General features: G+C 33.1%; 1 protein-coding gene across 2 annotated transcripts; it reads left to right on the plus strand.

Moving 5' to 3' along the window:
* The first annotated feature begins 986 nt into the window (after positions 1 to 986).
* Positions 987 to 3,054, plus strand: LOC131648367 (F-box/LRR-repeat protein 14). 2 transcript variants are annotated; one of them, XM_058918130.1, is made up of 2 exons: positions 987 to 1,099; positions 1,416 to 3,054. In XM_058918130.1, exon 2 carries the CDS (start codon positions 1,435 to 1,437, stop codon positions 2,836 to 2,838), a length of 1,404 nt encoding a protein of 467 aa, XP_058774113.1. In that variant the 5' UTR covers positions 987 to 1,099; positions 1,416 to 1,434; the 3' UTR covers positions 2,839 to 3,054. The 2 variants fall into 2 exon arrangements, with proteins under 2 accessions (XP_058774113.1, XP_058774114.1); XM_058918131.1 differs by having other exon boundaries at positions 1,064 to 1,180.
* Positions 3,055 to 16,442: the final 13,388 nt, after the last annotated feature.

A 16,442-nucleotide genomic window follows, 5' to 3' on the forward strand; every position in this document is an offset into this window, starting at 1 on the left:
AGCCTCTTAAGGAAATAAATGAATGTTTGAGTTTCATAGGAAGATTCTTGCCGCCTATTAAGACAATACATAATTGCGAGACTTCCCATGAAGATCCTTGTTGCCTTCAAGGGAAATATGAATGGGTTATAACGTGTGTGGGGAGGGGGTCACATTATATGAATGCCTCACCTGAGGGACTCGACCAAGAGTCTTAACAATTAGCCTCATCTAAACGCCTTGCCTGAGGGACTAAGAGTCTCATTAGATAGATTCTTCTAAACGCGTTGCCCGAGGGACTAAGGTGTCTCATCAGACGACTCATCTAAACGCCTCACTTGAGGGACTTGACTAAGAGTCTCATCAGACATACTTATATAAACTCTTCGCCTAAGGGACTCGACTAAGAGTCTCATCAGACACGCTCATCTAAACGCCTCGCTTGAGGGACTCGACTTAGAGTCTCATCAGACATGCTTAAAGGACTGTGTAGTGATGTATTTGTAAAGACCCACTAGGGGCGACGCGATGATATCTTCCATGACACGTATCACTCGCCCAAAGTTAAAAAACGTCGAAGGTGTCGCGTCTTGGTCGTAGGTTGTGTAGAGAAAGAGTAAGGAAAATGGACCACTCCTCCCTAAAAAATATAAATTCAATGGTCCACTTCCACTTTAAGGTTGTTATTTCTAAAAACTCCGAATCTAGTCTCATATAACTTATAAGCCTTCATAAATTCCTTAACCTGAGATCAATCTCATATTCACAAAAATAGCTATATAGAGGGATCAAGTTGACATTATAGAGTCGGATTTTTTTACAATGTCAATTTGAAAATATTCTACACCTACAAAAAAATAAGTTTTCCATTTTATTTACGACTGTTAAGAATAATATTTTTACATTGAGTTTCTTAATATGTACCTAAGAACACGTACTAATATTTTTCTTAAATTAGATGTAAAAAATAATTTTTTAAAGAATCAAATAGGCCCAAAGAATGGGATGATTTTTTGGGCCAAAAGGCCCATTGAAGAATTTTAGCATTTTAATCAAAATTTTAGATTAGTTTCGTTCTTTGGCGAAACATTACAGCATTCTGATTCATCCTATAAACAAGGTAATAGATTTCATTCATTCTTCTCAATTTCAAGATACTGTCTCTCAATTTCAATTTTACACCATACAATTCAATTACTATGTAAGTTAGTTTTACAATCCCAAATAAATTAACCATTTTCAAAATTTCTGTCAGATCTGAATTATTTATTCATTGAATTACATGCTCTTTGTTTGTGTGTTTTTGTTTTTGTTTTGGAAATTGTTTAGGTTATTAGACAAATTAGCTACTATATCCTATGTTGGATTATTAAAAAAAAAAACATGATTTTTTTTTGTGTCTGATGAGAATTTTATGTTACTATTTGTTTTTGCAGAGGAAAAACAAATAGTTTGATGGATAACATACCAGAGCATATAGTATGGGAAATATTGAGTAGGATAAAGAAAACTAGTGACAGGAACAATGTTTCCTTAGTTTGTAAAAGGCTTTACTATTTAGACAATGCACAGAGACATTCTCTTAAGGTTGGTTGTGGAATGGATCCTGCAAATGATGCATTAACATGTTTGTGTATTAGGTTTCAAAATTTGTCTAAAGTAGAGATCACGTATTCCGGTTGGATGTCGAAATTAGGGAAACAGTTGGATGATAACGGTCTTTTCATTCTTGCGAATCGTTGTCCTTTACTACGTGATGTTTCGTTAAGTTATTGTACTTTTATCACTGATGTCGGTCTTCGTCACTTGGCGTCTTCTTCCGAGTTGTCGTCGTTGAGGTTGAATTTTACTCCGAGGATAACGGGTTGTGGAGTATTGTCTCTAGTTGTTGGTTGCAAGAATCTTTTGAGGCTTCATCTTATTAGGTGTCTCAATGTGAGTAGTGTGGAGTGGCTTGAATACCTTGGAAAAGTCGGAATGCTTGAGGATCTGTCTATTAGGAATTGTAGAGCTATTGGTGAAGGTGATTTGATTAAGCTTGGCTCTGGTTGGGGAAAACTTAAGAGGTTGCAGTTTGAAGTGGATGCGAATTACCGATATATGAAAGTTTATGATCGATTGTCGGTAGATAGATGGCAAAAGCAGCATGTTGCTTGTGAAAACATGGTGGAACTTAGTTTGGTGAATTGCATCATAAGCCCCGGTAGAGGGCTTGCTTGCGTGTTAGGCAAGTGCAAGAACTTGGAAAAAATTCACCTTGACATGTGTGTTGGTGTAAGGGACGTTGACATAATTTGTTTATCTCAAAAATCGAGTGACCTTCGATCGGTTTCATTTAGAGTTCCATCTGATTTTTCTCTTCCATCCTTGGTGAATAATCCTTTGAGATTAACAGACGAGAGTCTGAAAGCCTTGGCTCAAAACTGCTCAAAGCTTGAATCAGTGAGCATATCTTTTTCTGATGGGGAGTTTCCCTCATCCTCCTCATTCACATTGAGTGGAATACTTTGCTTGATTCAAAAGTGCCCGATTCGGAACCTTGCCCTCGATCACGTTTATTCCTTCAACGATGTTGGAATGGAAGCGCTCTGCACTGCAGAAAATCTTGAATCACTCGAACTCGTGAGATGCCAAGAGATTACCGATGAGGGACTACAGCTTGTGAGTCAATTTCCCCGATTGTGTAGTTTACGGTTATGCAAATGTTTGGGAATCTCAAATGATGGATTAAACCCTCTTGTTGGATCATTCAAGTTGGATTTCTTGGGAATGGAAGATTGTCCTCAAGTTTCTGAAAGAGGTATCCAAGGAGTTGCAAAGTTTGTGTCTTTCAGGCAAGATTTATCTTGGATGTACTGAACCTGTTGAGTTTTATGGACAAGGTGAAGTCAATGGCCAATCTTTGACTCTCCACAATGATGCTCTATATCTATATGTTGTTGTATATCAGATATATGAAATTGTGCTCTTATATTTAATTTGTACATCCTGTTACCACATTTTATACCTTTATGTAAGTTTACATCATATCATATTAGTACATTAATACACATAAGTCTTTTTTACTATATTCTGTGTTGTACTCTCTTCATGCAGTGTTAATGATGCAAATTTGCCCAACTTCATGGTTAAGTGATTTTGGTGCTAAATGAGTTAGACAAAGCTAGAGGCAGTTATCTCTAGCTCCCAAAGAACTTCAACCAAAGAGTCATTTGGCCACAAAACCTTTATGATTCTTTTAGAAGCCAAAACGAATATTATTCTATGCAAGGCACCAGAGAGAGTCATAAAAATTGGTGGTACTACAAAGAAAATGTATAATAGGCAAAACCAAAGCACAACGCAGCTTACCAAGAAAAGTATGTGTATAGATGAAAATGAATACAAGAAATGAGCTAGCTCCATTGTTTTCAAGAAAGGAGATAAATTTAGAAGGTATAAAGATCAATATTTATTACAACGTGAGATGTAGGAAGTAAGATCCTCATGCTATGACCTTAACTTTCAAATATATATATGTGACTTGTTTTCAAGAAAGGAGATAAATTTAGAAGGTATAAAGATCAATATTTATTACAACGTGAGATGTAGGAACATCAGGAGTATTTTTTTGTCAAAATTTGGTTTTTTTTTTTTGAGTTACATCTACGGAACATGTCTATCCTAAGTAAAAAAAGGTGTGTCCGGAGATACATTTCTAAAAATTGAAGGATATTTTTGGAAGCGCACATGGTGTCTAAGAACCCAAGGGATGGGGTAAGAAACTCTCTATTTTTTAAGCATAAATGACTAGAGGCGTTCAAGGGTAAGAGCAACAGTGGCAAAACGGGTCCGGTCTGCCGTTTTGCTCACACTTTTTTCAGGGTGGATCAAAGTTTTAGGTCATCACCCTCTAATATTTTAGCCCTGTTCAGTTCCATTTTTTTTGGCAAATTCTCTTTACACCCTTATACAATGGAGTGCACCTCTAAAAACCCCAAAATATCTTTAGATTTTTTCAGACATACATCTCCGGACGCACCAAATCCGATTTTATGCTAAAATTTAGTTAGGAGATACATCTCTGAATTAATCTAAAAAAAATGTGAGATGTATAATCGAATTTTTTTATTCCTATATTATCACCATATACAGTTTATTTTGTTATTTGAACCCATTTACTACACATTTTCATTGAAATTAACGTCGTTGTCGGGGACTCTGTCGATTTTAATCAATATTAGAGTCATAGGAATTGTATCCTCGCGTTCTGGCCCATGCATTCATGCGTTTCTGGCCTTTACGCGACCTAACGTAAAAAAGTTGGTTTTTTAGAAAATTGACTATGAATCAAAATTTTATCGTGCCAATCTGTCAGAAAAAAAATCAAGGATCAACGTCCCTTATTTTAGGACAAAATGCAGGACACCACCCTAAAAATCCTAAATTCCTTGTTTTTCTATTTTATATGATTATTTTCCATTTTCATATTTTTGAAAAAATACGAAAAAATTTGTAGACATTTAATTTCATTTTATTTGATTTTTAGTTGTATTTTTTTTTCAGATTTTATATTTTTATTTTAATTGTTTTTCTATTTTCCAATTTTTTTCCTCAATAGAAAAATTGTTGTTTATTTACATATTTGTGGCATTGCAGATTCATGACTACTAGATTTTAATCAATATTAGAGTCATAAGAATTGTATCCTCACGTTCTGGCCCATGCGTTTCTGCCCTTTACGCGACCTAACGTAAAAAAGTTGGTTTTCTAGAAAATTGACTATGAATCAAAATTTTATCGTGCCAATCCGTCAGAAAAAAAAAATCAAGGATCAAAGTCCATTATTTTAGGACAAAATGCGGGACACCACCCTAAACACCATAAATTCCTTGTTTTTCTATTTTATATAATTATTTTCCATTTTCATATTTTTGAAAAAATACGGAAAAATTTGTAGACACTTAATTTGATTTTTAGTTGTATTTTTCAGATTTTATATTTTTATTTTAATCGCTTTTTTATTTTCCAATTATTTTTTCCTCAATAGAAAAATTGTTGTTTATTTACATATTTGTTGCATTGTAGATTCATGACTACTAGATGTGTGTATTCGGATACATCCAATATTAAGTTTTAAAAAGACAACAGAGAACTTTTCAGATATGCATATCTGAAAATACTTTTTTTCATAAAATATAAGGTTTATTCGAAGATGCATATTTAAAAATACCTTTTTCGTAAAAAATAAGGTTTATTCGGATATGCATCTCCAAAATTAAGTATTTTGTGAAAAAATGTGCATTCAGAGATGTATCTTCGAAAATATAGGACATTTTTGTCATTTTGCCAGGGGCATGAGAGAAAGTATAAGGGTGTAAAGAGAAATTGTCCATTTTTTTCAGACACATACATTAATATGAAAATTTGTAATTTTTAGGTTTAAAAAGTGCAATGTTGGCGAGCCCTCCCCACACTCATTTTTTTGTGGGGCGGGGCAAGGTTTATACTTGCACCCTCAACAAAGCTCACCCCATTTTTTGTGGGATTTTGTAGGATGAGACTAAACGGGGTGGGCATGCCCGTTTGTCACCCCTAGGTAACATTCAACCCGCGTGTCCGCCGATTCAAACTGAAGAAAACCACTAATTATCCAAACTTGTTTATTTAAAGGTATATATGATACAACCCGCAACAACCCGAATAGCTTTGGTTCGGGTATTGGGTTTGAGTTTCTCAACTCTCTAATTCATTTATCCAACCCGTTAATATAAAACTAATGATTTATTATTTTTATAATTATTTTATAAAAAATAAAATAAAATAAATATATGGCTACAAACTAAATTTTTGTCCTAATTTTTCAATGACCACCGATATTTCTACTAGAAATATCTACTAGACTGATGATACTCGACCAATAAATTTATGTAATTATTATATTTATGTGGTTTCTTATTTGTTTTTGTATTTTTTCTAATTTATGGATTTTATAGAATTTAATATTATTAATTAGTGTTATGACATATAGCATCTGAACGTCGTAGACTTTTTCACAGTCAACCTTGAATAATACATTAGAAGCATAAGGTTATAGGCTGAACCACATCATTTCTATAAAACACGTCAATGGCATTCATATCCACTGAGTCATAGGCTTTTTCAAGGTCAACATTGAATAATAATAATAATTTTTTTAAACTCCACGCATTATCAACCATTTCATTATTTATAAGGGATGTTGTCCAAAATCTGCCTATTTTTAACAAAAGCTTAATAAAACTTCCAATCACCTGTCTCAACCTATTAGAAAGAATCTTAGATAGAATTTTATACAGACAATTTACCAAAGAAATAGGTCAAAAATTCAACAACTCCGGAGGAGGAATCTCAACTTTTGGAATTAAAGTAATAAAAGTAATGTTTATGCCTTTGGTCAACTTTCCATCATGGTGAAAGTCGATAAAAAAGCGCATCAACTCATCTCATAAGACATCCCAAAAATCTTTTATAAAACCAAGATTAATTCCATCCAAACCGGGCTCTTAAAACTGTCACAATCCCAAACTTCTTGCTTAATCGCAGCCTCTGAAAAAGGTAGCATCAAGACCGACCCTCCTCCGTAGAGATAGATTTAGAATATAAATCTTCTATTTCTAGCTAATCAACCACTAACAACTGAAAATGATTATGAAAATGATAAAAAAAACAGAACTCTTTACTCCATTGACACCCTTTACATGAACCTCATTAATTGAAATTGGGATGAAAGCATTCGACATTCTCCTCGAGGACAAGATACCGTGAAAGAATTTTTAGTTTGCATCTCCTTCCTTTAGCCAAAGTAATCTAGATTTTTGCCACTAGATACTTGAATATAATTTAGATAAAGAAAAGATTTCTGCCGATAAAGAATGTAACTCATCCATCTCCTCCTCATCTAAATCAACCTCATCTCCTTTAACTTCCAAGAAATATATACGGTCTTTTACTGTTTTAATATTGCCTTTTTGATTCTGAGAGTGGTTGTGATGCCATAATGTCAAACTGTCCTTTATAGCTTTAGTTTTTCTTTCAACACAAAACCTCTCCAACCTTCCACCTTAAATGATGGCCATAGATCCTTTTGATCGCGACTTTACGTGTCTATTAGTCGGAAGACTGCAAGTGCACAGTCGTGTCGTGTAGTTTTAAAAGATATCGAATCCACAGGGACTATAAATCGATCTACCGTTATCCAAAGTTACTATGAAAGCTGAGGCTAATGATATTTTGATTGTTTATAAATGGGGAAACTAAAATCTTAAATCTAGATAAAATATAAATGCACGGATATCGGTATGTAGTTCGTCTAACTTAGGTGATCCGAAGTTCCATTGGCCAGATTCTTATTAAATCAAAAACTTTTACTAACTATGTCATTTAAAAGTCCTCCTCTCAAACTCTCACTCTATTTATTAAGACTACGATCCTAACTCATAATGCTCTCGCCATCCCACCAGATTTAGAAACGCTTTTTGAAAACATCATAATTGATAAAATGCCTATTTCACACAGACGTTATTTAATTAAACATCCTAGTCTCAAACTCTCGCTCTGTTAACTCGGATTATGCTAGTATTCCCTAACGTACACTCTCGTTGTCCCATGTCGAGTTTAAAAACACTTTTTGAAAATAAATAAAATCTAATTAGTTTTAATACGCTCTCGCTGTCCTTAAAACTAATGTCCTGTGTCTACTATCTGGTTAAAGATCTCAAACTCTCGCTCTGTTGATTTTAACTTAATCAGTTCTAAAATCTCAAACTCTCGCTCTATTGATTTTATAACTTTAATGAATACGATTAGACACAAAAACCAGAAATAGGTGATTTTTGATAAAACATTATTTAGGCCAATTTATTTCGGATCCCTTTGGTTAGCTTACTTTACATACCGATATCTAAGTGATTTAGCCAGACATATTAATTGGATTAAACATGCAATAATAGATTCGGTTTATAAATCCAGACATATTAATTTGAATGCAATTTATAATCATACAAGAAATAAATGCGGTAAATAAAAACCTGAATAATATAAATCTGGAATAAATCTTTAGATCTTCAAGTACTCGAACTTCCACCACAAGTCGGTTGGTTGTTCTTCGATAAATTCTTCGATCAAATAATAATAAAAACAAGGAAATAAAACACTATGATATAACGTAAGGTTAGATCCAGTAAAAATTACACAATAGTTTCTGGTGTAGAAACTATTGTGAGAAAATAAATATCTGCCTAAAACTATGAAAAGAAAAAAAGAATAATAAATGGAAATAAGCTTCAATGCAGGAAAAGTAATGCTGGAATTGAAAATAGGAAAACTAGATGAAAGAAAATGTGGCTGGGACAAAGCATGGTCCAACCCTTCTTCACTTCGTAGAAGCCTCTTTTTATAATGAAAAATATGGTAACTACTTCTTCACGTCTTCCTCTTTCTTCCCCGAGAATTTAGGAACAGTTTGACTTGGAAAGTGTTGAAGACGTGCGTCTTGCGTGAGAAAGAAGTGGAGAAAATAGTGGAGTAAATGGGGACGGATGTCCCAAGTGCTTGACGTGGCTCCCTTTCACTCTTGGGCCTAGGAGACAGACGTCTCCTCCTTGTAGTAGGCCTAGAGACGGGCGTCTCCCACTCGGAGACGTGGCTTGGATGCTGGGGACGTGCGTCCCTTGTTTTGTGGAAAGTGAGACGGCCGTCTCCCACTTGGAGACGTGGCTTGGATGCTGGGGACGTGCGTCCCTTGTTTTGTGGAAAGTGAGACGGCCGTCTCCCACTTGGAGACGTGGGCCTCTTGTGATGATAGCCTTGGAGGCGGGCGTCTCCTAGCTTTGGAGACGGGGGGGGGGGGGGCTTCAGCTTCACGTGGGTTGGGCCTCGCGTGTTCCAATTTGCTCTCCTCTATTTGCACCTCACTTTACTACAATATTTCTAACTTGATTCTTTTGCCTTTTTAATACGATTTCTTCTTCTTTTGCAGAATGTTTCATGCATAAACATAATACTTGAAACAAAGGAAAATACCAGCATAATACCGTAATAAAATATAATCATAATAAAATAACGAAACAATTTATGTTATAATCGAGCCTAATATACGATATAATTACGTGTTATCACCTTTACAAAATCCTTGTAAATTGGTAAATCCACCCAACATTTTAGCATTCACGTTTGCCAAGGACCCCAATTCTCTTCGTCAATAGTCATCATAATCGGACAATGATCAAAAATAGTGCAAGGAAGAGACACTTGGATACAATTCAGCCAAAAAGAAACCTAAGCATTCAATAACAAAAAACGATCAAGACGACTCATAGAAAGATCATTCCCCCGATACCAGGTGAATCTTCTCCCACACAACGGTAAAGCAACAAAAAAAATTGTGTCAATAAACTTATTAAATGAGTATAATCCTCCACTCGGTCAGCAGTTAGCCTACTTCTTCTAAGTAGAACTCTCAACACCATGTGATCCCCTCATCAGCATTAAGTAGAACTCTCAAGCTATTCCATAAAGATAACCGACCACCACTATCACAAGGAGCATATACATTAGCAATAGCAAACTCATGTCCAGAATGTTTAAAGCACCCTTTTATAATCAAAAGATTCTCGAAGCTCATCAAATTTTTTACCAACACCTCATAAGTATCCCATAACGTAGACCTTTAGAGGCCCCAACGGAAAGCCGAAAAGAGTAGCCTAGCTCAGGAGACCCCTACAAATACCTACTCACAAAATTCATCAATCAATATCAATTTCATTTTATGAATGCAAACCACCAACGGACACTTCTCTCTAATCAACTTCTAGACCTCTCTCCTTTTCTCCCACCTTCCTACCCCTCTCACATGAAAAGAAACAAGCTTCATTAGATCCACCCCACTCCCCCACCTCTTCCATTGACCTCCAAAACCTAAACACTAACTCCAACCCCAAACGGTATCTCCCTTCCCTCTTCCCTCCCTCATCTTATCCCCCTTCTTACTCTCAGCGCCCCCTTGACGGCACACCAAACATATTTGAACAATCTTCCTTAATTTTTTAACCTGATAGATTTCTCAACCTCAAAAACATATCAATCACCTCCTGAGGTTTACGATGTACCTCCATCCAATTTTTTCAATCCTCTTTCCAACTTGGAGCATGGGAACCCACTGACAAAAAAACCCTCATTTTCCTTAGATAAGGACCCCAGCGAACTACTAGAAGAGTTTTTTTTTTCTTTCTACCCTTTAGAAAACGAATTGATTCATACCTATCTTTAGCTGACAATCTAGCCACTCTTTTCAGATCAATAACAAATGATATATTTTTGCTATTTGAAGATTTGCGTAGACCTCTTCCCTTCTCACTCTTACCTAAACAATTTCTAGATTTCTTAACATCAGAATTTACTCCACCTTTTGTTTCTTTCTTTTTGATAAAATCATAACTCTAAAGATCTATTTATAATACTCTCATTAAATTTGTATGATTCATCTATACTTATATAACATCATCAAAACAATTATGTGGCAAAATTTGTTTTTTTAGTAGTTGTAACAAAATTGGTATGTTCTAATATACCAATAAAATATGATTTCTCACATGTATCACATAATATATGTTCTTTTATAATATATAAAAGGACACCATTCTTCTTAATTAACAAAATTTTATTGAGGGTAATATATTTAAATGTATTTTACAAATTTTAAATATAATTAATATAATAATTTATATTTGAATTTTGGTTTAGAATATTTTAAAAAAAATCCAGTTCAAAGCGCTGGTTCTTCTCAATTTCCAAAATTTTGTTGAAAAGATTTTAAATTTTAAATAAAATTAAGATAAAGATCTATTTTTAAAATTTAGTTTAGAACTTTTTTTATGAATTATTTATTTATTTAAATATATATGATTTACAGTAGAAATAATTAGAATGAAGTTTCTCCACCTATAAAATATATCGTAAATAAAAACACATAAACATAAACATAAACACACAAAAACTTATCATATCTTTTTTAAAGCGTAAGAGCGTAATATACCCTATCTCTTTTCAATACAATCTTGTTATATCACATTTCAATATCACCTATAGTATTTCTTTTCGACAAGGTATAGGATAGCATTTGAATTAAGAGAAATTTGACCACATTTTTTGGTCAAATTGGATTGCAGCTAATTAATTAACCCAGCAAAAAAATATTATATATAAGTTTTAAGTTTTGGAATTTTGCACAAATATATCACCCCTTTAAAAAAAATATCAAACTACTTCTATTTTCACAAAATATACCAAACTACAATTTAAAAAAAAAAAATTATTAAAGGCTTGCCAATTGAATAATTAGCAGATCTCTCTTTTTAAAAAACATTTAGCTGTATTTTATTTTTCTTTAGAATTTTGGAAATTTATAGAGGGTGCAGTTAAGAATTTTGATAAAAACTGCGAAAATTTCATAATAAATATTATTTTCAAGAAAATTTGTAAGAAAATTATATATGTTTTCTACAAAACTTACACTTGAGTAAGAATATATATATATATATATATATATATATATATATATATATATATATATATATATATATATATATATATATATATATATATATATATATATATATATATATATATAATCAAGTCAGTTTGTTATATAAATTAAAAAATGTGATATCCTTAATATATTAAGACAAAATACAACTAATTTTTTTTATTAAATTCATCAATATCCCATTTAATTATTCAAATCCTTTGTTTTATTCAGGGTAAAAACTTTTCATATTTTTAATTAAGAACTCCACTCTTCTAATTAATTATTATTTTTATGATATAAAATTTTATTATTTTTACATTTATATTTTTAATTATTAAAATATTATATTTAGTCTTAATTTTTTCTTGTGGATTGGATTGCACGTGTAAAAATACTGGTTTTAGTATATAAATTGGATAATAAAAGTACTCGTTTTAGGATATGAATTGGATAATGATGGTAGTTTGATGAAAAATTCCTAATTTTGTGTCTAATTATGTCTAGGCAATATATTTTAAACTATTATTATTGCATTAATCACATTGTTATGTTACTTTCCCACTTTGTTATCATTTTCTATAATAAAAAAGAATATATATATATATATATATATATATATATATATATATATATATTAAATTTTAACTTTACTAATTTTATCTTTAAAATTGTATTGTGCTAAAAAAACTTAAGACAAAAACAACTCTTTTATAAAATAAATCAATCAAAATGTTTTGAAATTGTACATAAATAATCTTATAGTATAAATCATAAATTTATCGGTCAAATTTTCAAGTTTATTTTTGTCCATCTAATAAATCCCAAGTGTACATGGTGTTTCATGTGACCCTCCTAAAAATTTAGAAAAGATAATAACAATAATTATTAGCTAGAAGTAGTGCTACTGCTACCTTATACAAAAAGAGGAATTGATTATAAAAAATAAAGAGAGGAATTAATAGACAACTTGGGAGATGCTATTCCTAAAATTTAGTTAAATGAAAAAAGTACATTGAGTGAAGTGACTCAAAATTCGGGAAAGATATCTCCAATAATATTGTAACATAAATAATATATAATCTGCAGCAAATATTAAGACTTTTTAATGAAGGATTGTTTCGATTAAATCTAGAGTTTTTTTTCATTGTCATTATCCATAATTCATACTAAACATCAAATTTGTTTAATATTTCATCATGCATGTGGCTTCAAAGAAGAAGAGATAACCACATTTTATATACTATACTTATAAATATTAAACACATTGATCTATTTGGAGGCCGTTAGAATTAAATTATTAACAATCAATTGAATATACATGCTCAATAAATGTGGAAGTTATACAAGCATGTATAAAATTAAAAGACCTACAAATTGATTTTAGAAATACATGAATTCAGTGAAAAATTCATGTTGGCGGTAATCTTGAGAGTTGAGAGACAAACAAAAAATACTTTATAGCTTGGGTGGTTCTTCCTTAATCGGTACTCCTAATGTCTTTAATACTCTTTAGATGGGGAGAAAAGATTATTTTCTTATGTACGGTATATTGGGACTATAGCCCGAAGGTGTGAGAAAACACAAGAAAGGAGAGTTTGAATTGGGTTGCACCAAATATAACCATTTCGTAACTCAAACACAAAGCTAACAAGTGAATAAAAATAAATGAACACAATTATTTTTATCCTGGTTAATTGTTAACTAAGTTACTCGAGCCCACCCCGTAAGGTGATTTACCTTATCCACAAGGACTTAATCCACTATAATCAACTAATTACAGACAATCACAATAAGTCTGATCAACCTTGTTGACATCCCCAACAAGTCCGTCGATCTTTATTGTCAAGCCACTGACAACCACAATAAGTATGATCAACCTTGTTGACAACCCCAACAAGTTCGTCGATCCTTATTGGCAAGTCGTATACAACCAAAATAATGTTAGAACAAGATTTGGTTCTGCATATATCTCTGAGTTTTGATGATAACAATGAGTATGTTTGTATGAACAATTTTGGTACTAACGTTTGTTAGTTTTGAGAATTTAACAATCAGGTTCTGATCTAATTCAAGGCACTGCCATATGATTAGAAGAATCCTTGTTACGTTTTTGCGCTACAAAGGTTCTGTTAAACAGTAGCAAATCACTTCAGAAGACTCTGAAGTATGTAACTCTGATAAGCTATCTGAAGAAACCAAGTGCTGAAGATCTGAAGACAAAGTTTCTAAGGAACAGTCTAGATGCTGAAGACTTTTGTTTATGAAGATAAAGGATACTGAAGACCAAATGCTGAAGACTCTGAAGACGTAGTTTTGAAGACTTGAAGTTCTGAAGAACCCAAGCTTATTTTCCGTCTTCTAACTCATGCTCAGCAGAGCCTCTGAAGTCCAAGAAGAATAGAAGATAATGTTTACGTAGTACATAGTACATGGTACAAACCGAATATTTCGCTCCACTACCATGAAAGGACAGACTCGTCGTACGATCTTGTCCCCCACTACGTTCAAGCTGCCAACTTTCTAGAAGTTCCAGATTTTCCCTTCAACGGATGTATTATAATATTTGGCTATAAATAGGCTTGAAGACTGAAGAGGAAAAGTTGCTATTTCACCATCATTCAAACGCTCTCAAGAGACTGTTCATAAGGTTTTCATTTCTTTTAAGTCTAGAATCTGAATTTACTGTTTACTCCAACTTGTGTAGAAGCATTCATTGTTAGCACTTTTTTTTTTCAAACCGTAGTTTGATATTTTTCTTAAGAGACCAGTTGGTTAGATTTCTTAATAAGTCTAAGAATAATGTATCTTAGAGGTTGTATTATTAGTCATTTGCAGTTAGCTTATGCATTGGAATAATCTTGTGATTAGTGGATTAAGACCTTGTTGATAAAGCAAAATCACCTTGGCGGGTGGACTAGATTAGCTTGATATTTTTCAAATGAACTAATATAAACATAAATTGTTCTTTCATTCTTGCATATTTATCTTTATTATCAAGAATCAACTTCTTATTAAAGGGAAACGTTTTGGTGTTAAAACCCTATTCAAACCCCCCATTTCTAGTGTTTTTCACATCTTCAATTGGTATCAGAGTCTGGTTCTGAGTTGGTAAAAATTTTGAATTTTTATCAAGCCCTTAACAGTGTTCAGTACTGATCCAGGCTGTGTGAAAAACAATGGCTGAAAAAGTTGTTGTTGAAAATAAGGATAGAGATCAATGTACAGCTAAACCTCCTACGTTTGATGGAAAAAAGTTTGATTAGTGGAAGTATAAAATTGAAACGTACTTCATGGCGTTTGTCTTTGATCTATGGAATCTGGTAGTTGATGGCTACAGTTATCCATTAGATGCAAATGGTGTCAAGATTGCAAGAAGTGCGATGAAAGATGGTCAGAAGAAAACTTACAAGAATCATTTCAAATCTGTGTCTATTTTGCTATCTGATATTTCCCATGCTGAGTATGAGAAAATCACAGATAAAGAGACTGCAAAGTCTATCTGTGATTCTCTTAGGATGACTCATTAAGGTAACACTCAAGTTAAGAAGACAAAGGCTCTTGCCGTAATCCAGAAATATGAAACCTTTAGAATGGAAGATGATGAATCTATGGAAGCTATGTTTTCAAGATTCCAGATACTTGTTGCAGGACTTAAGGTTCTAAACAAAGGATACTCTACTTCAGATCATGTTAAAATATTATCAGAAGTCTGCTTGAGAAATGAAGACCAATGGTAACTGTTTTGAAGCTATCAAAGGATCTGAATAATACCAGTCTTGAGGAACTAATAAGTTCTTTAAGAATTCATGAGATTGAGCTTAAGGAACATGGACCTTAGAAGAAAGGTAAATCTGTGGCTATGAATTCTAGGTCTGAAAAGACAAAGGCTTTTCAAGCTGAAGAGGAAGAATCAGAAGGATCTGAGGAAGATTTAAGTGAAGATGAACTCTCTCTCATATCTAGAAGGATCAGTTAGATATGGAATCACAAACAAAGCAAGTTCAGAAGACCAAGAAGAACTAAATGTAGGTCTGAATCTACATCTGGTGAAAGGAAAGCTTCTGGAAAGGAAGTAACATGCTACGAGTGCAAAGAACCTAGACACTACAAAAATGAATGTCCTAAGCTCAAGAAGGACAAGAAACACAAGAAAGTGTTCAAGGAAAAGAAGGTTCTCGTGGCAACATGGGATAATTCAGAGTCAGAAGAAGAAGATTCTGATGAGGAGCATGCAAATGTGGCTCTCATGGCCAAGACTGTCACAAGTGAAGTCATTTCAGAATGTGAGCCAACATCAGATTATGAATCAGACTCTGAAGATGACACAGAAGTAATGTCTTCTATTTCTCGCACTGGACTTGAATCTTGTTTATCTGAAATGATGAAAAGACACCATCTTCTTCTTGGTAAATACAAAAATCTGAAGAATTTTTTTTTAACTACCCCTAAGAACTCTACCAAGTCTAAGCAAGATTGTCATGAATTTTTTTTTTACTTTTGAAAAATCAAATCTTGCTCTGAAAAGTAAAGTTTCTAAGTTAGAAGAAGAGATCACTTCTATGGCAACTATTACTAATGAAGTAATCAAATACGATAGAGCTTTTAAGTATTTCTTAGCTAAAAGCATAGATAGAAGTAAGATGGATTCAATAATCTATGTTGTTAGCAGAGATGGAGGCATAGGCTTGGGATACTTAGGACCTCCAAAGAAACCTGGTGTACCTGAGTTTGTTATTCCAAAACCTCTCTCTGAACATTTCGTGCTTGTTGGCACTGAACTGAAGTGTTTTGAACAAGAAGGTCCTGATTTTATCACATCACAACCACATGCAAAGAATGAAGCTTCTAAGCCTAAATATCATGCACAAATTCCACTTGATTGTCCTGTTTCACGTGAGTCCAAAGGTGTCAGAACCTT

Source organism: Vicia villosa, linkage group LG2 (genome assembly GCF_029867415.1).
Source record: "Vicia villosa cultivar HV-30 ecotype Madison, WI linkage group LG2, Vvil1.0, whole genome shotgun sequence".
NCBI classification, from domain to species: Eukaryota; Viridiplantae; Streptophyta; class Magnoliopsida; order Fabales; family Fabaceae; genus Vicia; species Vicia villosa.